The sequence below is a fragment of the Mytilus edulis genome, chromosome 2, assembly GCF_963676685.1.
Source record: "Mytilus edulis chromosome 2, xbMytEdul2.2, whole genome shotgun sequence".
Taxonomy (NCBI): Eukaryota; Metazoa; Mollusca; class Bivalvia; order Mytilida; family Mytilidae; genus Mytilus; species Mytilus edulis.
The window spans coordinates 30,862,342-30,889,237 of record NC_092345.1 but is presented as its reverse complement, the minus strand read 5'-3'; the positions used below and the strand labels follow the sequence as shown (position 1 = coordinate 30,889,237).

Here is a 26,896-nt window from a genome sequence, read left to right as displayed (position 1 = left end):
TCCGTTGAAGAAATATAATTGTCAAAATATAACTTTAAAGTATAAAAAAGTTATGTTAAATCCCCAATGATTTCTTTGCATTTTTAAAGAAAAAAATGAGATTTCATTGAATGAGAATTCTTAAGATGTTATGGGTGGTCTGATATTTAAAAATGAATCATGACAAAGCGATTTGAACTTTTCTTTCAGGGGCGTTTATTTGGTTTCCGGATCCACTAAGATACAATTGCATCCCACCCCAGTTCTAAGTATACCAACAATTCTTTGATTATCTTTTGAGATAGCAAAGGAAAGAAATATCTTTTCCGCTATTTCGAACCAAAAACAGGTCAGCCTTTAAGGCGCACTTGCACTTGTATATACCAGCTAGTACTCAGTTCAAAAATGTTGTAAATACATTTTTAAGGGATGTTTTGTTTTAAAGGCTGTGACGGCGTGTTATAAGGACATTAATGTTGTCTTTCATTTCTTATGAAGGGGTTAGCAGAGGATGATTAACCCCCCCCCCCCAAACCCTATTTCCCCGACCAAAACTTTTGACTCGGACAAAAAAAAAACCCAACAAAAACAACAACTTAAATTAAAAAAACCAAACAGTTTTCATATTTTATCATTTTCAGTAAAGCCGACCATACGGTATAGGTTTTTTTCCATTGTTGAAGATCGTACGGTTGCCTATTAATGCGTACATCCACTTCATTTGAACTTTGGTAGATACATGTAGCAATCTCATTGGCAATCATACCACATCTATTTATTTTTAAAATAAATGAGAACAGCCAACCATACGTAAATCAGAATATGAATCTTCTTTTAATTCCTCCTTTTTTCTGTAGAAATGATTTAAAATAATCCATAATCAGGAACTATCGTATTTTAAACATAGCTTAAGTACTGACCTTGTTTCTGTTGTTGCAAGATATGACACACTTTTATTGTTATATTTTCTACATCTGTATATTGCAGGATTTGTATATATATATACAGTATATAAAATGATTTTATTGTCTTTCCAGACGATTTGGAGTAAAAAGATGTGCGCGATGTCATCAGGGGATTGCAGCAAACGAACTTGTTATGAAAGCGCGGGATTTGGTCTATCACATAAACTGTTTCACGTGTTCATCCTGTCACAAAGCACTTTCAACCGGAGACCAATTTGGTATGAAGGAAAATCTTATTTACTGTCGAAATGACTACGAGTTATTATTCCAAGGAGAGTATTTTCAAAGTTTAACAGACGATTTATCTTGTCATACAGATGGACATTTGCCCTTTTACAATGGTGTTGGAACTGTACAAAAAGGACGCCCTAGGAAAAGAAAAAACTTACAAGACAATGACTTATGTCCCCCAGGAATGGGTGAGTCTCTTGTTTTATAACTTTTATGTTTATCAGACAGAAACTACAGTAAAACCTGCTTAAGAGACCACGTGTATTAAGCAGACATCTGTATTAAATAAACACCAAATTTAGACCCCCCTGTAGTACATGAATTGAACATTTATTAAAAGACCATGCACCTGGCTTCAGAGACTACTGTTTCACTCTTCCTTAAGGGCATACGATACAGTTACAGGGCAGGTAAAGACGTTGCTAACGTAAAATGTTATTTTCGCGACGTCAAACTATGACATATCGGGAAAAGATGCATTTTTCGACTATTTTTCATCATTCAAACTGATTTCATTTGAAAACGAGTGCATAGACCCCTATTTTTTAAAACGACATTTTGTTTCATTTTGCAGGGAGATTATGTGGACCAAATTTTATTAAACTGTAAATAGAGGAATTTTTTTAATTTTGATAAATATACAGCAAAAAAATACGATTTTTTCTTAATTCATGACCATTTGATAAATATGACTTATTTCTGGATAAAAAATGCATAATTTTTTATGATACTTATAAAATACAAAAATTACAAATTATCTAACAAAAAACAATTTGTGTTTATCTTTTAAAACAAAAAAGTTATGGCTTTCTTTCGAAAGAGAAAATACGGCCACAAATCCGAATTTTGAGCGAATATACAAAATTTCGACCTCATTTAACTCAAAAAGTAGCTCATGAAGGTATATTTTTTATTACATATTTGATTTAAGCAGGCAAAATCTAGCCTATATGGAAATTTTCATCAAACTGAAAATACAGGATCAAAACTGTATCGTATGCCCTTAAGTGGTCTCTTAAACCAGGTTTGACTGTAATTCCAAATTGGATATGTTTCGAAATGCTTTAGCTAAAAAAATATGCATGTAGAAGAATGCATCTGACGTAACTCAGTGGATTATGCATACATATGTTTAATCCAATCATCTATACGAGACGGAGTCTTGTGTAATGGACATTTCCTTTTCATTTCTTTCGGTTTAGAAAAGTTTTGAAAGGAAATTGTTCATGAAATATGATGCAGTTTCAAAAGATTTAAAATACATGTTTTTCCACATAACAATATGAAAGCTAAGTAATGGTACTAGTATTCCCTTCGCGGAATTTGGAGCCTTTGCGTCCGTTACAACCGGTTCTGTGACATCTGGGCTACTCCGCCGACAGTGTGCCAACTAGCTCCCTAGTCCACTCGACAGACTGAGATTGAATGAGATTCAGTAAAGACCAGAGTTAGCTTAAGCAGCTTATGGATAAGTGGTTTATTAACCATGTGCTTGGTTTCAGATAGTTGTTTTTATTACATTTTTCGGTTTGTTGTATATAAACTTGCGTACAAGGTTGAATTTTTCTTATGCTTGCCTTCCTTTGAAATTTCTCATACCTACATGACCATAAAGCGAAATGATTAAACAATCACACATCAGATTAAGGAAAAGGATTAAGGAGACTTTGTATATTTTTTTTTGTCTGACGATTGTAAACAATAAAAAAAATCAGGACTGGATTCTCGGAAGACATTTTAAAACGTCCTTTATTGTTTTATTTGCGTTTACAGTGTATATATTATTGTTGGCAATAATAAAAGGAATTCTCAAGGTCCGGGGGATTCTGTTTTATTTTATTGATGAATACGACAAAAGTAAAATGATGCATTTCTGGGTTTCTGTAAATTAAGTCTGTCTTGAGGAGTAATGAGGTGTCAGATATAAACATTCGGAACTCTCAATTCTTCGATGAGGGATGAAGGTGACGAATGATAACCTACTGAAATCGGCAATGGTTTAAGAATTCCCAAGAAGTGTCAGAGTTGGAAAATGAATTCATTAATCATGAGTCTTGAGCTATCAAGATGGTAGTTATTTGTATAATATGAATAAAAGAAAGCATTGTATACAGCAATTTGACATTAGCCTAGCCGTCCTATATAATGCCATAGGTAAACCTAAGCTTCGGATCATTGCTGGACAGTTATGGAACAGAATCGATGGCCAAAGTAACCCTTAACGATGGATCTATAAAGTTTGCATATTTTAGCGCATAAATCAGTTGCGAACATATTTTCTGTGTTCAATCTTTTCAAAAGTTATAGTGATACTGTTTTCCGGAGCACAAATGTTCTTTTCGGGTTTTTTTTGGGCGTTTGTTACTGCAAATGTTTGCTTTCACTATTTGAATTTCGTACCATTGTTAGCTTTTTTTACTTCTCAACTAGCTGTTTTCGTCTTCTGTCATCTTGTATTGCTAACGATCTACGTCTAAGTTTTTTTTAGTATTTAGAAAATGTTTTGATTGATATAATATCCAAAAACTTTTATTTTTTTAGAATGAGATATTATTTGAATACTATATAATAATAGTCTTTTATTCAGAAGCAATACAGCTTATAGAATTTACATATACAAATACAATAGCATCAGTGAATAATTACATACATGTTTTATAAATTACAAACAGTTTGTATCAATGGCGGAGAATGACAACAAATAATATAAATAATGAAATATAATGAAATAAATGAATGCACACCCATTTTAATCAAAAGTAAGAAAACGAGTACAAAGACCCTTTTTAAGATTTATAAATTCTATCAAAGCTGTTTCTATTCTGTCACGTGTAATAGTGCTTTTTCGTGTATAATCCTATAAAAAATATCATTGCAAAATACAACGTCTTAAAAAGAAACAAAGTGACCTGTAAGTTTTTAAAACCTTTTTGAAATTAGCCCGATATAGATAACATTTTGGCAAAGTAAAAAAAATATCCCCAACCCTCATTAATATTATGTACGTGCATTTTAAACTTCTTTGTGTAAAGCACAAAAAGGCTATATTATGGCAAGCCGTTCTCGTCAAAACTATGTTTAAACCATTTTTCGTAAAATTTACACACTGAGAATTACAACAAAGCACACTGAGATTTAAAAACTTCAAAACGCACACTGAGAATTGAAAATAACACACTGAGAATTGAAAATGACACAATGAGAATTGAAAATTACACACTGAGAATTAAAAATTACACACTGAGATTTCATAAAGACGCACTGAGATTACAAAAATGAAAAACGCACACTGAGAATTGAAAATTACACACTGAGAATTGAAAATTACACACTGAGATTTCAAAAAGACACACTGAGAATAAATAAACTGAAAACACACACTGAGAATTTGAAATTACGCACTGAGAATTTAAAATTACACACTGAGAATTTAAAATTACACACTGAGATTTGTGCGCACTTTTTATGCGCACATATCTAATTAGCATACTTAATCTGAATCTATTACAAGCTTAAAACAACAAGGGGACAGAACTCGTTAGTCCTTCGATTTGGTTCCAAATTATTAATAAAAAAAACTTTAGAAATACAAGAACAAGAAAGATACCCACTTACTCTTATTACAAAATATAACCAAATGGTGAAAAACTTTATCAAAATTATAAGAAAACATTGGAACAATCTGCAAAAGAAATTTTTACTCAAGTGTCTATTATAGCATATAAACGTAACAAAAATATAAAAGATTAACTGGCGAAATCAGGGAAACAGTTGGAAGACTTTTGAAAAGGGACACATGTTTAATTACTGGTAGTAATGATCTGCATTATAGGCAACAAACTTATGAATATGAGCGATGTTAAGTCTTGAAATTTATTACGAATGTTGGTTAGAGGAATCGCATTTCATATTATAATGATAAGAGTTCTTCAGATCAAGATATTAATCTGTTGAATTATTCATCTCATGAATATTCATTAGTAATTTGCATATTAATCTCAGTGTGTATTTTTGAAATCTCAGTGTGTAATTAACAATTCTCAGTGTGTGTTTTTCAATTTATTTCATCTCAGTGTGTCTTTTTAAAATCTCAGTGTGTAATTTTGAGTTCTCAGTGCGTGTTTTTTATTTTTTTAAATCTCAGTGTGTAATTTCGATTTCTCAGTGTGTTATTTTATGTTTTTAAATCTCAGTGTGTATTTTTTTCGAAAAAAGGGTTTAAACATAGTTTTGACGAGAACGGCTTGCCATACTATATAGCGTCGTGTGAAAACCTTTCCATAATCATTTACAAAGTAGGATGAAAAAGTTTCAATTACAATATGAAAAAATATATATAATAAATTTAAAATCTTGCTGACAAAGTTTTTTGAGAGGTTGTTATATAGAAAGGTCAGGATAGATCTCTCTTGCACTGTACCGTATTTTTGAATGCATGATATTTAATTTTTTTATCGACCAGCGATAACCTCAACATAAGTCATATCTTAAATGTACCAAAATGACATTCTAAAAATGTTGTCTTAAGTCTTGCATAAGTTTATTTAATACATGTTGTTCATAATCCGTTGTGTATTTTATTTCTGATAACAGTGAAAGATTTTTGGATAAACTGAGAATTTTGATAACAATTTCATCAAATTTCCAAGTTTCATCTGATATTACGATATTTTTACATTTTAGAATAACAAATATTTTTTTCTTCACATTTTTCCCTCTGGTCTTTTATTTACTCAAAAACATTGTAGATATTGAATTATACTATGTTCCGATTCAAATCAAGATAACGTAGGCTTCAGAAGTAGGATAAATTCTAAAAATCTGATTAAATGTATTGATTTTTTGTATGTGCTATTTAATGCATATTTTTTAAATAAATAAAACTAAATAAATTAAAAAACGTTTTTGAATTTAACTACATTAGTAAAATGTCAATTCGGAACTGACTTCTGCTTTCTTTCACACACTAAGAATTTTATCTTAATTTCTTTTAAATTGAAAATTAATGACGTTGACCCTGCATCATTTCATTATCTCTCGATGCTAATGACAGATTTAACGTAACAAAGACGTAACGTCGAAATATATGATAGTAACGCATCATTGCCTGTCATCGCTTTCTATCTTATAAAATCAACTGTGAAGATAACATTAGAAAATTTACAAGATATTTTTTTCTATAAATATTTTAAATTTGAAAAAAAAACTTGTAAACACGTATGTTTAAAATTTATCATTGATGCCACTTTACAATTTTAAAAAAAAACTAAAGAAATGCAGCAAATGAGGCAACTCTCATCATAGACCAAGTAATGCCGTACTAGTTTTAGTATGGGTCACCGTAAAACCTTCAACAATGGGCAAAAACCGTACCGCATGGTGAGCGATAGAAGACCTTGAAAATAAAATGTAAAATAATGTTTGTTTTATTCATCAACAGCACCGTCAAAATCAGTTCAGATCAGCCGCACTAAAATAAAAAAAATGAAGGAATTTAAAATAACACTAAGAAACGCTTGCAGTTCTCTGTTTCAAAAAAATATTCTTGTTTTTATATATATTTAGTTTTAAAATATATCATTTTTTTTAATATACTAAATGTCTTAGACAACTCGTCAAACTAAAAAAAAGTATGTGTATTTTTGTCACTTCAATCCCGCCTTCCAAGATCAATACAAATTAATGAAAATTGATTGACGGAAATTGACAATCAAAAGGAAGGAGCTAAATGTAATATGCATTATGAGAATCAATGAGGAGAAATCCGACCTTATTATACTCTTGTTTAAATAAGAGATTAGTTTTATTAAGAATCTCGTAATTGAAAACGATCTAGCCTTTTGTTGTTAATATGATTATGAAAAATCAAATAGGAAATTCATAGCTCTCTGAATATTATTGTTTGTTTTCATGCATAATCGAATGGTGTTGAATTATTTTCATGAAAATTGAAAATGACAGTATTGCGAAAATGTGTCAAGACGCAATTTGATATTCAAATGTTTGATTCTATTTCTAAAACGATATATTAAACTTGTTGGTTAATATAATACACAGGACGTATTTTATTTATTTCAAGGTTTTGATCGCAATGATAAAAAATACAAGGAAGTATTTCGTTATTCAAAGCGTTGCTCATAAAACTCCAAAGCCCTTTCTGGCGCGCTTGTCGGTCATTAGTCAAACTGGAGACCTAAATTCCAAAATGTCAAATGTCTTGAAGAATCAGAGATATGCGCATCATAAAATTTAACAATTTGTATAATTATCGAAAGTTGTACATTTATTAAATCTCAGTGCGCGTGCCATATTGTCTTTAATGGACACTGCCACATTCGCCTCGTTTTAATTATAGCTGATACAGACAAATTATGTCTATTTTATTTTCAAGATGTAATCTTGGACGGGGTCGTGGCACCTACAACGGATAAATTCTGTCAAAACTAATTTTTAAAGATAACAAACATTTTCTGACCACATAGCAGAGAGTCCTTGGATGGTTTCATGTTGATTTTGTGTATAAAAGTAAAACTAAAATACAGAACTCAAAACCAAATTCAAAAAAGGGAAGTCCATAAAAACAAATGCTATAAATATATGTACGAATCAAATAGCTCCTCTTCTCATTGTTTGAACTTTCAGTGTTATTAAATATGTTTTGCTATGAGCTCTTTGCTTATTTTTTAAGGGGACAACGCGTGTTGCATGTTATTCGTATCTTTGGGACCCCATAAAGAACAAATGCATATCAAACATGCATTCTTTTGTTATTATGTCATCTTAATATTCATAGTTATTGCCAATTAGACGCAAATGTAATCAGGAGCTTGTATTTCATAAAATAATGCACAAACGGCAATTTTTACTGTCAAGCGAAAGTAAGAAAAATCTGTCTCACTGAATTCGAGTAAGCTGAGATTTGAAGTTGTTTTTAACAAAACGTGAGAAAATATGTGTCATCCTTTATTTTGATTCTACTTAACACACCTGAAGTAAACCTCTAAACAAAGTATTGATAATCTGACGATTCCAACTGCGGCCATGACCGCGAACTGTAGATAATCCGATCCCGCGGCCATGGTCCCGACAGTGGTAATTTAATCCGCCATTGTTTCATACCTTTTCTGTTTTTCAGATTTTACAGCAGGGGTTTGGACAAAATTGTGACAATTTTCCCATTCATTCGCCGTCTCTAAAATAAATACAATAGCTTAACAATTGGTCAAGTACACTTATAACAACTGTACTCGTTCGGGCTTCAAGGTGAGATTCTAAGATGGCGGTCGGACGTTATTTAAACAGCTTGAAAGGTTGACATATTTGTTATTTTGCATAACATGTCTGAAGATTCTTTTTCCCCAAAGCAACATTTCAGTGAAAATTCGGATGTCGAAGAAATGAAGTGAATTAAATGTATTGGCAGTTATATAACATAAAAAACCCACCTTTAAAACCTAGGTTGTAATCAAAGTTTGACGTTTTTGATCTGCCTACTGAATCTGAGCTCGAAGTACAAACTGAAGTCTGATAAATTTGTAATAGTTTTTAACATAAAGTAACTACATTGGGTGCTATTCATGAACAACGCAAACAATAAAATTGAGAATGGAAATGGTGAATATGTCAAATAAACAACAACCCGACCATAGAGCAAATAGCAGCCGAAGACAACCAATGGGTCTATCGAATCATTTTGTGTGTACCTTCCAAATGTTTGTAAAAACTTCGAAGTAGGTTCCATATCATATGGAAACATGGTTTCGGTGTGAAGCCTTCTACGTTCTCAGATGTAACGTTTCTCTTGTTTTTCTTACCTAAAAAAAAGTTTTATAAATTTTACAATCATACAATGATAATGTTTAAAAGCGGTTTATTAGCACGTTCAGTGACAAGTGAAAAACCATAAAATTCTTTTTTTTCTAAAGTAAAACGAACTAAAACTTTTTTCGGCCGACGTAAGAATAAAAAGTAAAGATAGCTGTTGAAGTTTTTTCTGGTATAAATGTGATTTTATCAGTTTATTTTCCGTTAAATACAGATGTTTTGTTACAAACTTTAGATGTTTTCAATATCACTTAGATTATCTACCTTCAACATAATTCAAAATTGTTCTTTCCTATTTTTTTATTTAGGAGAGTGTATCATCAGAATCGTTATCTCTTAGACGCTTTTTTCAAAGAAATGTCATACCATTTGTGAAGACGATACGATAAAATTGCCGTCATAACGACGTGCTTTTTACAGAAATCTTTTAAGAAATATGAGCCCAATCTATAATATAACAATTTAGCGTCAATTTGTTATTGTACAAGGTTATCATAGGTTTATGATAACTGATACATATTGTTGTACGGTTATTATCCAGGCAATGGGAATCTTAATAAAAACACGGGCACAACATTTGTTTCAAATCAAGACCAAAGCTGTTAGTATATATATTTAATTCTGTGAGATTCGACTTGACTTCAAAGATTTCACCTCGATAATATATCTACATTTGAAAATTGATTTATTCACTGAAAATCAAGTGCAAATAGAATTCCATCCTCCAAGCTCGGTTCATTTTGAAAGTTTTTTTTACCTCAGTTTTAAATCGAAATTGTGTTGTGTTGCGTGCCGTTTTGATTTGGTCGTACCGAATTGTCTTTGTTTAGGGTAGTATTTTTAAGTTTGTTTTTTGCAAATAATTAATTGTAAAATAGATTCCATTTAATTTACTATTGTTGTTGGATATATCGAGTACTTTTGAAGATGTAGTGGGAGAAATGTGAATTAAAAGCATGCATGCTTATGGAATCAATTTAGTAAAAGTATACCGATTTTGACAAGAAAATGCAACAATTGAAATATTGAACAAGAATTTAGTTATTTTCATTTTTATTCAATCAAAAGATTCATTCTTTGAGCATTGACAATTTGGCATTTCAGAATTCTGTTATCTTTCGTCATCTTAGATGGAGAAATAGCAGAACACAATGGTTGTTGATTTTCAATCAAGTCGGCAAAATCTTTACGCAAAAATGCAATTTAGTAATTTAAATTTGTTTTAAATTAACATTTATTTGTAATTTAAATTTACACTAACAAATTATTTTTCTATAGTTAGATTTTTGTTGCTTGATTTCATTTTTAGCTCACCTGGCCCAAAGGGCCAAGTGAGCTTTTCTCATCACTTGGCGTCCGGCGTCCGGCGTCCGGCGTCCGTCGTTAACTTTTACAAAAATCTTCTCCTCTGAAACTGCTGGGCCAAATTAAACCAAACTTGGCCACAATCATCATTGGGGTATCTAGTTTAAAAATTGTGCCCGGTGACCCGGTCAACCAACAAAGATGTCCGCCATGGCTAAAAATAGAACATAGGGGTAAAATGCAGTTTTTGGCTTATAACTCAGAAACCAAAGCATTTAAAGCAAATCTGACATGGGGGTTAAATTGTTTGTCAGGTCAAGATCTATCTGCCTTGAAAATTTCAGATGAATCGGTCAACCCATTGTTGGGTTGCTGTCCCTGAATTGGTAATTTTAAGGAAATTTTGCTGTTTTTGGTTATTATCTTGAATAATATTATAGATAGAGATAAACTGTAAACACCAATAATGTTCAGCAAAATAAGATTTACAAATAAGTCTTACTACCGAAATGGTCAGTTGACCCCTTTAGGAGTTATTGCCCTTTATAGTCAATTTTTAACCATTTTTTGTAAATCTGAGTAATCCTTTACAAAAATCTTCTCTGAAACTACTGGGCCAAATTAAACCAAACTTTGCCACAATCATCATTTGGGTATCTAGTTTAAAAATTATGCCCAGTGATCCGGTCAACCAACAAAGATGGCCGCCATGGCTAAAAATAGAACATAGGGGTAAAATGCAGTTTTTGGCTTATAACTCAAAAACCAAAGCATTAAGAGCAAATCTGACAGGGGTTAAATTGTTTGTCAGGTCAAGATCTATCTGCCTTGAAAATTTCAGATGAATCGGTCAACCCATTGTAGGGTTGCTGTCCCTGAATTGGTAATTTTAAGGAAATTTTGCTGTTTTTTGTTATTATTTTGAAAAATATCATAGATAGAGATAAACAGTGAACAGCCATTATGTTCAGCTAAGTAAGATTTGCAAATAAGTCAACACGACTGAAATTGTCAGTTGACCCCTGTAGGAGTTATTGCCCTTTATAGCTAATTTTTAACCATTTTTCGTAAATCTTAGTAATCTTTTACAAAAATCTTTTCCTCAGAAACTACTGGGCCAAATTAAACCAAACTTGGCCACAATCATCATTGGGGTATCTAGTTTAACAATTGTGTCCGGTGACCCGGTCAACCAACAAAGATGTCCGCCATGGCTAAAAATAGAACATAGGGGTAAAATGCAGTTTTTGGCTTATAACTCAGAAACCAAAGCATTTAGAGAAAATCTGAAATGGGGGTTCAATTGTTTATCAGATCAAGATCTATCTGCCCTGAAAATTTGAGATGAATCGAACAACCAGTTGTTGGGTTGCTGCCTCTGAATTGGTAATTTTAAGGAAATTTTGATGTTTTTGGTTATAATCTTGAATAATATTATAGATAGAGATAAACAGTGAACAGCAATAATGTTCAGCAAAGTAAGATTTACAAATAAGTCAACACGACCGATATGGTCAGTTGACCCCATTGGGAGTTCTTGCCCTTTATAGTAATTTTTTTATATTTTTCATAAATTTTTGTAGATTTTTAGAAAATATTTTCCACTGTAATTAAAGGGCCAAGTTCATTATAGATAGAGATAATTGTAGCAACAAGAATGTTCGGTAAAGTAAGATCTATAAACACATCACCATCATCAAAACACAATTTTGTTATGAATTTATCTGTGTCCATTGTTTAATATGCACATAGACCAAGGTGAGCGACACAGCCTCTTGAGAGCCTCTAGTTTGTAATTTAAGACTTTGAGGGGAGATAACTCAGAAATAGTATAATTTCTAGAGGAATCTACATAGCTTTTTTTATGATATAGCAGGAAAAAACATAAGGTAACCAGATTTTCTCGTTTGATATTATTGAGGCATTTTCTCAGAGGTATCTTCTAGTGTTTTATTTTAAAATTCTTTCATTTAGTTTTCAAGGTGCGGAGACATATTTTTTTTGAACATATCACAATATAAACTTCATTTTGGCAAATTAGAAAATGATCTTATATTTTTTTAGTTTATATTCTCATGCTTTTTTAATAGGAAACTATAAATCTAGAATGCAAATTTCCTTTTGCCGAATTTATATTTACCGATAAATAGTTTGTGAAAATATATCTTGTGATTCAAATAATAATTTAGATCTTTAAAATCTATGTTTATAAAAATCTTTTCACTCCGCCAACGGACTGGGATCTAGATAACTATACATGACGAATGTTATAAATATAGATAATAAGATTGAAAAGATAAAATTATAGGTGCATATAATGTAAATCGAACGGTTTTTCCTCGACAAAATATCAAGAGGCTCTTCCATATATAGTAATTGACATTAAAAGATTTTTGGCTGCATCTCAGACTCAACCGACATCTAGTAGCGGATGTATCAATCTGTAAACATCCTGATGGGATTTTAATTTCGATTATTTTAAGGGTGTGGGTGTTAAAAAATAATTTGGACAAAATATGGTTTTATCAGTTAATTGAGTTAAGTGTTGGTCCTTTAGAGATATTTTGTCACAAATACTTTTACGTTTTTGGCATGGTGTATTTTAGACCAAAACAGTCTATTTGGTCAGACCTTAATATTGAGACAGCAAAATTATCTTATTATGATATGAGATAAAGAAATATAAATGTAGATTTATAATTAAATGAACAGTTTAAATTTCATTTCAATGTAAAAATGATAGTGTATCATTTTGTGTCTAGGTGATTTTCATGTTGCCCATCAAATGTCCTTATTAATTAAAACAATACATATTCTTATTGTTATTGTTAAAAGAAAAACATTGAATGAACTTATAATTAAGCAACTAATTTTATGAAATATTTCCAGTAATAATTTTATAATACAATGTATTATATACATAGCTAGCCCCTCCCCACTTTTGTGGGAATTCTTTTGATTTTTTTGTGAATCACTGAAAAATGATTGGAACAGGCCCCTCTTATGCCGTCAGTGCCACCCACCCACCCCCTTTTCTCCTCTCTTTTCTAGATCATCCACTGATTTCTTCGGTCTCGCTCCACTTAGATTTTATGCGATTCTTTCAGTTTTGTTCTGTTTGTCTGTAAATTTCAATTAGATTATGATGGCTAAAGGATGTAGTAGTAATTACACTCTATATAGCTAAGTTTCAACTACAGCACACACACACATACACACATACATATAGTATAGTTGTCATTTAGTCTCTCGAGTAGATGACTTGAATATCAAAGCTGCCACGGATTACAGACGGTGTACAGACTATTTCGATGGTGTAAAGTACTTGCCATTGTTTGACCTTTATATATCGAATTTTCGTGGAAGTCTTTTGTGGGTTTGAAACAAAAAGGGCTAGCATTTTTATTTATCTACTAGTATATACAAAATAATGCAATCTCGAAAAAATCTTTGCATTTTTTGTATGCTTTAATTCACTGTTTGATTCGTATAGAACTTTATACTATTTTCTGTTCATCTGACCTATTAACACTTGTATCTTTCGTGTACATCGGATGGAGTCAATCCTTGAACGGATCCCAATACTTGACACACTGAACCATAAAGAATTCCGAAAGACCGGACGAAAAGGAAGTAAGAATTAGGACACAAGAAATCGGCAATTGACCGGTCTTAGCACCCAATATACATGAACAGTAGCCGACAGGATGTATATAGCGAGTTTATCCAGAAGTGGTTTAAAACTTAATGATTAATATCCTTACTAAAACACAAGTGGTATTTTCCTTATACGTTTAAAGTCCGATTGAATTAATGCTGTAAATTTTCATTCATGTTTCACTATCAATTTCTTTTAATGTTATGTAATAACTTTTTTTTCTAAATCTTCCAAGTATGGGATTGAATATAAATATATTTAGGTTTTCAATGACGACGAGGGTGCCCCTCAATTCAGACGGTTTGGTGCATTGTGGGAATGGATTAGTGTTTTGACATTTTGCAATCAGTTGAAAAAGTCTTACGAGAATATTACATGACTATAAACATGATAAAGTAACAGTTACATTTTTATGTGAAAAAAGCAGTATCTTGTGGAAAGTTGTCTCATTGACAATCATACCACATCTTCTTTTTTTTTTTATAAATATTGGTTGGTCTCGACTTCATTTACCATCGTAACCATACCGCTAGAAATGCTCAACGAAAGTCGTTATGCTCATTTTCAGCAGAAGTTGAATTTCTAGATCGGTCCACTTGTCCATACAATTGAATTAACTATAGTTTTAGGAATTGTAAGGTACTTTAATGATTATTCTCAAAACTACCATGGATGATCGCTGATGTTCTTCTTTCATGAAATCGGAAATGTTTCGTTATATATGTTTCATAAAAAGGATGCTAGCCACTGTATAAATAAAGTTGACCAGTTCATACACTGTGTTGAAAATCGAAAATGCCAGATATTCGTGTAGCACATTTCAAACATTATCTTGCCGTATTGTAAGCGAGTAGGTGTTAGCTTCCTTTTAATGTTCATTCATAAAACCAGAGACATATAAAACAAACTAATGTTGAAGATGTAGTTTAAATATTAAGAGTTTGAAGTGTATGTCGTTTTCACACGGAACATCAAAAATCAATTCCTTTGATATTATGTTAAAGTTTTAATTCCCGAATGAGAAACAATACACATATTTAGTTGAGTATTTACAGAACTGTTGACCAGGTTGTTTATACTTTGAATAATTAATAAAAAGTGATTAAATTTTTGATTGCTTTTGAAGTGTAAATAAGGTCACAGAGGACAAGGTCTTTCGTAGAAATATGAAACATTCATGGGTTATTTTTTTAATCGTTTTCATTAGTTGAATAAGTTGAATTTGCTGAATTCAGTTAGAGATGTTTACTTTTCTTTCCTATTTTAGAAAATTGAAAAATGTACCAACAATTATTTTTTTATGTTTAGGCCTAATTATTGTTTGTTTGCTTAATTTTATATTGATAAATTTTTCCGTTATATTTGGTTCTATGTTTCTCTCATGCTATGCCGCTTAAACTGGAAATCAGCTGGTACTTTATAAGAATGAGGAGATGTGATATCATTGCCAACTAGACAACCATATTGTACTTTTTCAAAATTTCATAAAAATGCATTGAAGACCTGTTTGTGACCTTCTGCTGTTGTCTGCTTTATGGTCGGTTTGTTGTCTCTTTGATACATTCCCCATTTCCAGTTGCATATAACATACTCACCTATTTTGCGTTACTTTAATTTCTGTTAACCTCTGCCATGCAGACGTTATATATATTTCTCGAATTAGTACTTTCAAAATTCAGAGAAAACAAAAACAGTGCGGTTGCGTTTTAAAATAACGTTTGCCTATTATGTTATTTTTATTCAATAAATAATTTTTATGTTTAAAATCCTCGTATTCAGTAGCTTTTAGATCTCTGTGACTTGGACGTATGTGCCGGATAGAGAAACTAATTCAAATATTTGATTTTTCTAATATTGACCACACTTGTTAGTCTATAAATAAATAGATGCCTCTTTACACAAGGAACCTGATTTAAATATAATATTTTAGTTATACATGCTCCCTTTTAAGTAGAAATTCGAAGCAAACAAAATAAATTTATGGTTGTTGAATTTAACAAAAGATTGACGCCTTCCTGACGATTTTTCTTGCAACAATTTTTTGTTGTACAATAAATGTATCAAACATAATAGTATTTTAATAGACTTAATCCAGCGAATATAAAAAAACAAATTCAATTTGTATTTCTGAAGTATTTATTAAAGCGAAAATGTGTGAATGTACGTTCTGACAACAAACAAACGACACAAGCAATCAAGACAGGAGGTTATCACATTTCATAAACACTATGATTGTCAGAAAGTTATTTAAAAGGACACTGTTTGCAGCAGAGCTAATTTAGTCCTTATTTTCATTTGACATCAGAAAAAGTAAAATTGAAATATTTTTTACTGATGACAGAACTGAACTGTTCATGCAGCTAACTGTCTTTGGACCAAATAATTATATTTCAATCAACAGTCAATCTTGTAATTTAGAATTTACTTTACATATATTTCGCTCAACCTTTGTTTTAAATTTTTAGCATTCGAATTTTAAACAGCCCACCCAAATTGCAAACATGAATGTTTTCAGTTGGTTTTACCCGTAATAAAGAAATATTAACTTTACTTAGTTTTAAGTTCTTGATTTTTCGTCCAGTGAATTTATCCGTGTATTCTTTATTTCATTACCCCAACACTGGCTTCCAATGTACCCAAAACAATTTTCATGACCACCAGTGCCATTATTAAAAGCTGATGCATATCACTTGAGTATGCAGGTGATATAGCGATCGTGTTATTTACTGCGGAGATGATTATCCTCCATGGAGCGCAGTAATTTGTAGCTGATGATTTAGAGTGTTAAAACTATTGCAGAAATCTCCTGTTCTCCGCGGGGAAGTTTGGTACGTAGTTATCACCGATAACGAGCCAGTGATTTATTATTACCCCCAAACTGACATCAAACGTCAATCCCATACGAGTCACGCAGACATTTTTAGGATCTGCTGTAAAATATTGTTCGTAATATTGATTTGATTTCGTTTTTAATGTTTAAACTATTTCATTTGAATATCATGCCAAAAGTTCCTAACACAATATGTGAAAATCCAAAAGGTGGAAAAAGATAATTAATTTCCGTATCTTCAGACCAACCTTATTTTAAATAATTCTGACGCATTTGAATGACTCCTTTAATTTTATGTTTTTGGTATAATAATGCAATTTGTACAAGTTATCGAACTAACTTTTTTCATTAAAAAAACACTCTATTTATGCATTTTTAATTTTCAATTAAATATCTGCAAAGGTCAATATCCTTTGCGCAAATTTATTTTTGCTTAATTGAATAGTAAAAGACTTAATTATTACGATGAAAAAGAGACTATATTTATCACCATGTTTTACACACTGCCTTTTCATGTCATGGAGTTTATGGTTTTCTAAACTTGCACATTTTAGCAATGAAAAGCTAATGAATGTTTCTTTTCGAACAGCATATGAGTGGCTACCTGAAAAATAAAATTAATGTTGACAGGAACATAAACTTTATCATGCGATGTTATCTTCACTATCAGTTTCGTTTATCCTGTATATAATTTGTAGTTCATAAAACGGGGTCGAATTTTTATTTAGGAGAAGGGAGTTGTGTAAATTTCACTTAGATGAATAAACAACTACGATGCCTAATAATTATATCATAAAAGTGAGAAAAGGTTCACAGAGTAGGGAAATATTTTTTATCTGTAATCTTAAAATATGAGATTATGATATGCATTTTATCAAAAGCTTCAATTGTGTCTTTCTTGATAAATAAATAACATGAAGCCATATACCAACCTCAATAAGATGTTTTCTCTTTGTGGCCCACTTCGGAAGGGACAACATACTCTGCTTTACACGTAACTCATGTAACCATAGTCAGTAATTTACAATATTGTAATAGAATGAAATTCAAAACAGTGTGGCTGTGGCCATTGATTGACACATTAAATTCATCCATTGACTGGGACAATTTACGTGAACGTTTGTCTGTAACGACCACTGTTCACGACGTACCTACGATAGACATTTAAACTGTTGGGTCACCAAAGGTTTCTTAACGCCTTTAATTATAAAATAATTCGAAAAATTAATCAGGAATAACCTTTATGTTTTGATTTATATAATTGATATAAATCAAAACATCGTGTTATTTCTGATTAATTTTTCGAATTACTTTATTAAGGTGTTGAGAACCTTTGGTGACCCCATAGTTTAAGAGTCTTTAAAAAGTACATAGTGAGCAGTGGTCGTTACATACAAATGTTCACCTAAATTGTCCCAGTCAATGGATGAACTTTATGTGTCAATCAATGGCCACAGCCACACTGTTTTGAATTTCATTCTATAAGTGTGAGGACGTGAAATGTAATGACAACGTTACATAATAAAGTAACTTCTACTTATTCAGATACGATGTCCACTATATCTATATGTAGTCACCCTTTGCGATAATTTTCTGAGACGGATATATATGGCTCTGGCAAAAATGGAAGTCTTGATTGACAGTGTTTGATGGAGTTAACTGTTAAATACAAAATAACTTCGTTTTATTTCGACTGGGGGTAACCCTAAAGGCGACTTAGGAAATAGAATCAGGTATTTTTATCTTCTTCCGACCATGAAGAAACCCCTTGACAAAAGGGGGCGTCTGTTTGGCTAAACGGGATGAACAAATTGTAGAAAATCCTATATCATGTAATATGTGCATTATAACAGTAACAGCTCTGAGGGCCGTGATCAGTGGATAGCCTAATACAAGGCTAAAGTATCGCTTTTCAATATACCCTCATGTTCCAGTGGCATTCCTAACTTCTCGCCCTGTATCCAGGTCATCCGATATAACAAGACCTACCTATTGTATTAATTGACGGTTTGTTCTCGTCCTGAGCATGTATGTAATATTGGCCACTGAACTTAGAAGTAAACAACAATAAAACAATCATTTGTGCGGTTCTAAACAATACATTTTATGCACCTGGTTTTTTTAGTTTCCAAAAATCTCAATATAATAAATGTTAGAGCTCTGGCGTGCATGACTGCATGGTTACTGGTTTCTAAAACCTAGACGATTTTCAAAATTACTTAAACCATGATTAAAAGTTGTATAAGTTTTGATCATAAAATGATGGATGTGTTTAACCTTTCTTTAATAGAATTCATTGTACAGAACTTACTAACCTTTCTCTTTCTGTGGTTTACCAAAACATGTTAATAAACTTTCAGTGGGGCCCAAATTGAGTGGATCGGGGTAAAACACACTTCAGCAAAGTCAATCTAGAATTAATGTGATTTATTGTTAAAACATAAATTGTTGAGAATGCATGAAAGAAGTAAAACTGATGCGGAAACCATGTTTGAAGCGTCTGATGAATGAATTGTATGAATATTGCTTGGAATATCAATCAAGAAAAACCAGTACAAGGTTTATCACTTTTTGTATATCAATTGTTTCAACCACATGAGCAATCGACACATGATGTTATTGTATATTTTTTCTCCATTTCTGATAAAAATAGGACCAGTTAAAACGTAGAAATCAAAATTCATCTGTTTTATGGTGTCTTTCAAGTATGAAGTGTGTAGGTCTTATCCTAGAAAGTAAACATGCACTTGCTTTATTTATTTTGTCTCAATGTGTTGACTTATAGAACTTGGCATACATATTTTCACTAGATATAATTTATAATAACACACCCTTGGTTGATGTCCTTTTTTTGTATTATTGTGTTGTAGGAATACTGTCTTATTTTATAATATATTCTTATTTTCTAAGAACCAGAATAATTTGCACCAAACTAAAATTTAGCTGTGACAGAACTGTTTACCGATAAAAATATTTGAATCAGAAAATTCAGAAGTTTAAAATGAAAAGATAATGAACATGGTGCACTGGAAGATATACTTATCTCATAAATTTCAAATAAATTTCAAAACTCAAATGCTCTAAGTAAAATTTATTTTAATTTGACAATAAATCATATTAAAAAAAAAATTTAAGTCAAATTCATGTAAATATTTGTTGAAAAGGTGTGGAGAACATGTAAAATAGTCTGATAAAGTAATGATTTAATTTGCTACAAGAAAAATTTACCCAGTAATAAATGCGTACTGTATATACGAAATTTTTTCTTCAACAAAACCGAAAAGAAATTGCACTTATCGATCTTATGCGGGTTAAAACTACATTTAAAGTAGTGTAAATGTTGCTTAAAACTGCTTTCACATAAATTTGTAAGTGCTGAGAGTGGTTGTAAACTTTAGTGCCCAATAAATATAATATATATATGTAATTGAATTTCACTAAACTTACATGATATACATACAATATTTGCTAAAAGAAAGGTTGACACACATATATTTAAACAGAAGCTAAAACATTGTCAAGCATGACCTTGGTCGTTTGTATACAACTTTCTGTGGCAAATCGTGGATGAAAAGCTAATAGTTACATAACGCGAGCATAGTTGTTTGTTTAATATGGATCAGCAATGCAGGGAATGCAGTCTGATTTAGGCGTCATCATATTCATGACGTTCACGCACCCGGTTTTCTCGTCAAAAATGCATTAGGAACACTTCGTATTGACGGACAAGGCGCGGGAAACATGGTGGTCTGTCGTAAATGAAAATATCTACAAACAGAAAAACTGTCAAAATCTATCGGTAGCTATAGATGATATTTTCGCGTCTGTAGTGACATCATATTCCCACTCTGACTGCAGAAGCGGTGAAAATGGATCTTGCAACCATCCATGACACGTTTACCCAACCATACGATAACATCCGTCAATCCAGAATACCACACATTTAGATGCACTGTCGTCTGCAAATCTACGTTTTTGCATATCCATATGTATTTCATCAATTGGCATGATTTATTGCTACTGTTTTTATGCATTTTGTTTGAAAATTAAAGATTTGAAAGCCTTAGCTAAAATGTGCCGAAAAGAGATGATATATACAATAGATTTTTACATTTGATATAGTATTTTAAGCGTTGGATGCCATGAATTAAAAGGTTTTTTTAAGATGATAATTTAGTATGTATATACGCTTTGAGTTGATTTAAAGACCAGAGAAAATCTTGTAATGATTGATTCGAGTTTTAAATATGTAGCATATAGGCATAATTGAAAGAAGCATAGATATAAGTGATTATAGAATATGCACTAGAAACACTTAAGCGGCTTTTTAAAACGTTAATCTATGCAGACTAATCCGCCTTCAAATGGAACTCCTGTTTTGGGTTCGTTGGGATGAAGGTTGCATACTTTTTTTTCATAACATATATATGTGTATAGATTGTTGTGGGCTATTGCCGCTAAAATAAAACTACATGCACAAGACCGTGAAACAAAACAAATGACACAATGAAAACATTGTGTATATATACTTGCATGTATTTTGGTATCGTTGAGCTTCTGTCTTATTGACGTTTACGTCAGCAACGGGCTTTTGAACACTGAATCACGGCATTTAAAAAAAGCTTCTAACCACAGATGTTTCAAAATACTTTTAATATCGACTATTGTCAACACTATAGATCTGTCTAACTTATGTTATATTTTGCAGGTTTAGTCCCTGGTGATGGTTCAGATAGAGGAGGCGACATGATGAGACAGGATGGCTACTGTAGTCAGCAACCTCCGCGACAAAAAAGAGTCCGAACTTCATTTAAACATCACCAATTACGAACAATGAAATCCTACTTTAACCTGAACCACAATCCTGATGCTAAAGATTTGAAACAACTTTCTCAAAAGACTGGATTATCAAAACGTGTACTACAGGTAATAGATATATAGCAGTTTTCAATACATATAACAAAAAGGGTATGCATATATACTAATTTTATGACGACACGTGGTTCTATAAAGATTTAAAACGATTTATAGCTTTAGAGCTTTAAACCCAAATGGAACAAAATAACTTCAAACAATTAAAAAAAAATTGAAATGATCATCAATTTCTGGCATGCATGAAATGAAGTAGCAATGTGAATCAAAAGAGACTTGGGTAAACGTACCGGCCGTTTAATGAAACAGAAACCTCGCGAACCATAAATAACTATAGATGTCATTTCACAGTATTCGTCTTTATAGCTGTAAGATATGTCAAGCTCAAAATCAACCTTTGTTATACACTTAAATTGTTAATGAATCGAACAGACTATATCATACATTGATTAGTCTTTAGGATTCTACAAATGATGGAAAACATGAAAATATTATGTACATAACCAAAACTTGTAGGCTTCATTCTTTTTAAGACTCAAGGTACATATATACGCGAAACATTCTATATAGAAAAATAATAATTTATTTTCTAAAATAAAAAAACAGATAGAAAGACTCACTTCTATACTATAGAACTTTTTATTTTGAATATTATCATTTATAACATTTTGATTATTTCCATTTTTGAGAATATGAGAAAATAAATAAAAACCCTTGATCTGAAATTCGAAACTTATAACCTAGGTTGGTACATAGATGCATGTATCTATGGTTAGTAGTATGTGTATATTGTTTATGCAGTAGAACAGGAATGGCTAGCTCCTTCTAGTTTTAGTGCACGGAAGTTGTGTCGCTAACTGTTTACTGTTTCCGTTTAGTTTTTGTTGACTATATTGTGACAGTTTGTCTAGTTTAAACATATTTTATTGTCCAAAAAAACATTGACAATAGGATTGGACACAAGTTTTGCAACTTAGAACGTCTTCCCCATGAATTGATCCTTTGGCCTTGTAAACATAATTTCTGTTACAAACTAAACAAATTATATGCATATAATTCAATCAATATTAATCTCATTTTCAGGTATGGTTTCAAAATGCTCGAGCTAAACACCGACGAAATCAAATGAAATCAGATGGAGATAAACCAGAAAAGGCCGACGATCAATCGGAGTCGGGAACAATGGATGACGACAAAATTAAAGACTCAATGTCAATGTCGGAAATTACCGACAGTCAATCACCTATGATGTCGGATATAAGTGATTCACCGTCTTTGTCGGAATTACAAAGTGTTCATGTCGAATCCGACCACTCTACAAGTAGTTTATCAGACTTATTTACAAATTCAATTAACTCAATCAATTGATATTTGTCATGACAACATTTCTGTGAATTTGTGTTTTTAGTGCTATTTTTACCTCTGTTTAAATGTTTTATTTTTATCCGTTATGTACTAATATGTTTATACATAATATTAAAGATCCCATATTTCATTTAACCAAAACCAGAAATTTAGAAGAGTACACTTCATTTTACGTGCAGTAGATATTTTTTTGTAACTGTTTCTTTCTTTTTAATTTTCCTCATTTTTTTTATGAATGTTTTAAACATTGTTTGACCTTTAGTGTGAATGACATCTCATTTAAGGAACTAGTTATGGTAAGACAGTAGAAGGACCATCTCATTTTTGTCATAGAACAATTTAGAAGGAAAAGATTAAGCGCCATAGTAAAACCAATTTATGCACCATTTTTAAGTCTATTTTTTTTTAGTGAAAAGTACAATATTTTTTTTTAGTAAAAAGTACAATCATCAATGACAGTTCTAGCAATAGATCCACTCTTCTCCTTCTTTAAACTAAAAAAGTAGATTTAGCAATCATTACAAAAATTGACGTGTCCAGAAAAATGCGCTACCTGATACTGAAAGAAATACTATAGTACGGAAAACAAACACTCATATTCAACTAAGTTATTTTTGTGAACTCAAATGCTACAAGTCTATTCGTTAAAGTCTAGATAAAAACTCGACTGTTCCTAGTTCACTCATTCTATACTCTAGAATTAAAGATAATATTAAAACTATAATACAGACTACTTAAAAAAATCGAACTATTTTATCCATGAAAATATTTCTGTGCAGTTCATAATATTTACCGAGCATGTCCGTGCTAATTCTTGACGTTTCCGATACCTTTATCGATCCCATCCCATTACAGCATACGTCACATTATTCACTTTGCTCTCCTCTCTTTGGTTTCAAACCGCATAGTTCGTTCCATTTTAAATCAAACTGTAAATGCAAACAGTTAACTTTTAAATCAAACCATCCAATATTATTGTTTACGGTGTTATAGTGAGTGCTGCTAAATTGGGCGATCGAAAAGTGCAAGTGAACTGATAAATATTGCGTTAAAATGGACTGGAATATCCTTTATAGTTATTTGAAGTTTTCGCTAAATGTTTTGCGCCCTCTTTCTGATGTCGTATCCAATCATTACGCGTCCCAATTGTCGACTTTATATTTATTTTTGGCATTGTATACGACCTATTTCTTGTATATTGCGACGATTTTGACAAGGAGAATGTCTTGATTTATTTAAAATTCAGTATCTTTCGAGATTTTTTTTCCCGTACGAGAATTATCAGTTGTTTTTGTGGTTTTGGAATTATAAAATAACACATTCATAATTTTTTTTTAAAGTTGTGAAATGATAATAACGAAACCAAAATATAGATTAAACTTACAATAAATCAGTTTGATTGCAACTCATTTGATTGTAAATTTGCCGCGTCTATATTCTACCCATTTACCTAACCTATGCAAACCCAACACGACATCCAACCCTTTTACCTACAATAGGATAATAGAGAAGGCTATTTGACTTGCTAAATATGTATAATCATGAATTATGCTTTTAAGGCATAACAAAAAAAACTTATGTTTCCACTCACTTTGTATCTACACTCGAGATTATTTTGTTATTTTTTTAAACATACTCTATCATAGTCGGAAGACTGTTTCCCATGTACAACCCATCAAAACCCTTTTATAAAACAATCATTTATCTATCTATCTACCCTTATTTTATCATCGCATTGTCGGAGACACAAGTATTTTTTTGAATTATCATTTAAATTATTTTTTTGCAAAAATTTAGTATGACAATCATGAAATATTTAGAATCAAAAGAGGATGATAGTGTATTTGTGTTTATATATATTTATGTTTGATAATGTTCGTTTGTCATCAGGACAAAGGTACGTTTAAAATGGAACTTAGATGTATCGTATATTTTGTTGAATTTTATAAATAAATGAAAAAAATTATCTTATTTTTACAACTCCTATACTCATTCAATGAATAAGAAATATAATTGAGAATGGAAATAGGGAATGTGTCAAAGAGACAACAACCCGACCAAAGAGCAGACAACAGCCGAAGGCCACCGATGGGTCGTCAATGCAGCGTGAAACTCCCGCACCCTGAGGCGTGCTTCAGTTTTAATATATCGAAATTTGGAATTTATCGACTTACTTTAGGAATTTCTACCACAGGAATAGATCGCCTGAGCTATATCTAGCAAAATCCTTCGGAGTTTTGAGTCATCGATGCTCATGAATTTCGTTTATAAACCTTGTTTACTTTTCTGATTCAATCGTCACTGATGAGTCTTTTGTTTACACTTTATAAAAATAAGATATTTTCAATGATTGCCACTGATACAACTACCCACAATGTATCAAATAACAATAATGCTATCAACTATAGGACATCGTATAGTAAAAAAGATACAATGGGGTCATTTAAAATCACACGTCGAGTAAGTTATAAACGGCACCAGAATGAATAAACGTGAAACAATTCACAAGACAAAACTTACGGCATGATTCATGCTAAAACAATAAATGAACAACCATAATGTTGGACGATAACCAACGACAACGCCTGTCATGGCGCCCAGAATCCTGAATTGCATGGTTCATCCTTGAATTTTCACAGAGAAGTGGTCTTTCGGTTCTTGTGTGTGTTGTTCTTTTGCATATAGGATTTGTGCGTTAAGGGATTTTGTGTCCTGAATTGATACATTCGATGAGTGATATTTCAACGTAATAAACCGTAATTCGTAAGAGACATATATCGCCATTGCTAAAAAGAGACATGGACAGACAGTAGACCACGCCAGAAAGAAACTGAGATATCGAGAAAAAAAAATACAAAAAAAACCAAGACACTTAACCTACTATTAACTTGGACGGTAGATAGTTCCTGCTGCATATACAGCTATGCTTTTTACTGTTCATTCCTATAGATGCACTAATGTTCTGTAAAAGTGTTGAGTGGCAGCATCCTTTTTCTCTATGGACTTGTTGGGTTTTTTTGGGTTTTTTTTGTTTTGTTTTGTTTTGTTTTGTTTTGTTTTGTTTTGTTTTTGTTTTTTGTTAATTTGTTGTTGTTTTTTTTTGGGGGGGGGGGGGGTATATATCTCAGACGTCTAACAGAGGACGGTTCAATCATATGCACTCAATGTTCTAACATGTATAACGGAGAATGCGTCAAAGAGACAACAACCTGGCCAAAGAGCAGAACAAATGTTTACAAAAGAGAAAAATAGCTCCAATTAACTTCTCAAGGAATACCAGCATTACACTTTCACTGTTTATTACCAGTTTGAGAAGGTGCATTGGTAATTTTAAAAAAATGACGAAAATAGGACAGGAAACTGGCTTTTTTGACGAATACAAAGAAATACCTTCAACAATCTCCTTCAAGAACTTCACAGCGAGGACCCCGCTGCCAAATTCATAAATTATTTAAGAATTGACAAAACGACATTAAGTCCTTGATGAAGTTGAACCTCTCATCGAAACAAATTCAATAAATTCATCTTTCATTGCTTTCTCCACAGCTGGTAATTTTCTTTTTATCATGCACCAATATTGCTATACTGCTTTTGTTTTATAAACTAAATATTACATCATTTCTAAACCGCATTATGATTGGCTTATTCCTGTCAAAGTCTATCAAAGATTCAAGGAAAAAAGGATGAAATTGTAAGTCTGTCAAACTTTTTGATCAAAATTATCTTTGGCGCTTGTCACTATAAAAAATCCTTCAAAACTTTGATGTGGCCAAAGAAGACGTTGATAGTGATAGCATCCCTTTACAATATAAGAATATTTTCTGGTCTGTGCGTCCGTTTGTCAATTTGTCCGTCCTGCTTCAGGTT

General features: G+C 31.8%; 1 protein-coding gene across 1 annotated transcript in view; it reads left to right on the top strand.

Moving 5' to 3' along the window:
• The window catches only part of LOC139511950 (LIM/homeobox protein Lhx9-like), a 37,027-nt gene extending 12,025 nt beyond the window's left edge, over nucleotides 1–25,002 (top strand). Inside the window, exons 3-5 of the mRNA XM_071299160.1 lie at nucleotides 1,017–1,363; nucleotides 21,501–21,718; nucleotides 22,748–25,002. Coding sequence (XP_071155261.1) covers nucleotides 1,017–1,363; nucleotides 21,501–21,718; nucleotides 22,748–23,032 — 850 coding nt within the window. The 3' untranslated portion in view covers nucleotides 23,033–25,002. The remainder of the gene's footprint in view (nucleotides 1–1,016; nucleotides 1,364–21,500; nucleotides 21,719–22,747) is intronic.
• Nucleotides 25,003–26,896: the final 1,894 nt, after the last annotated feature.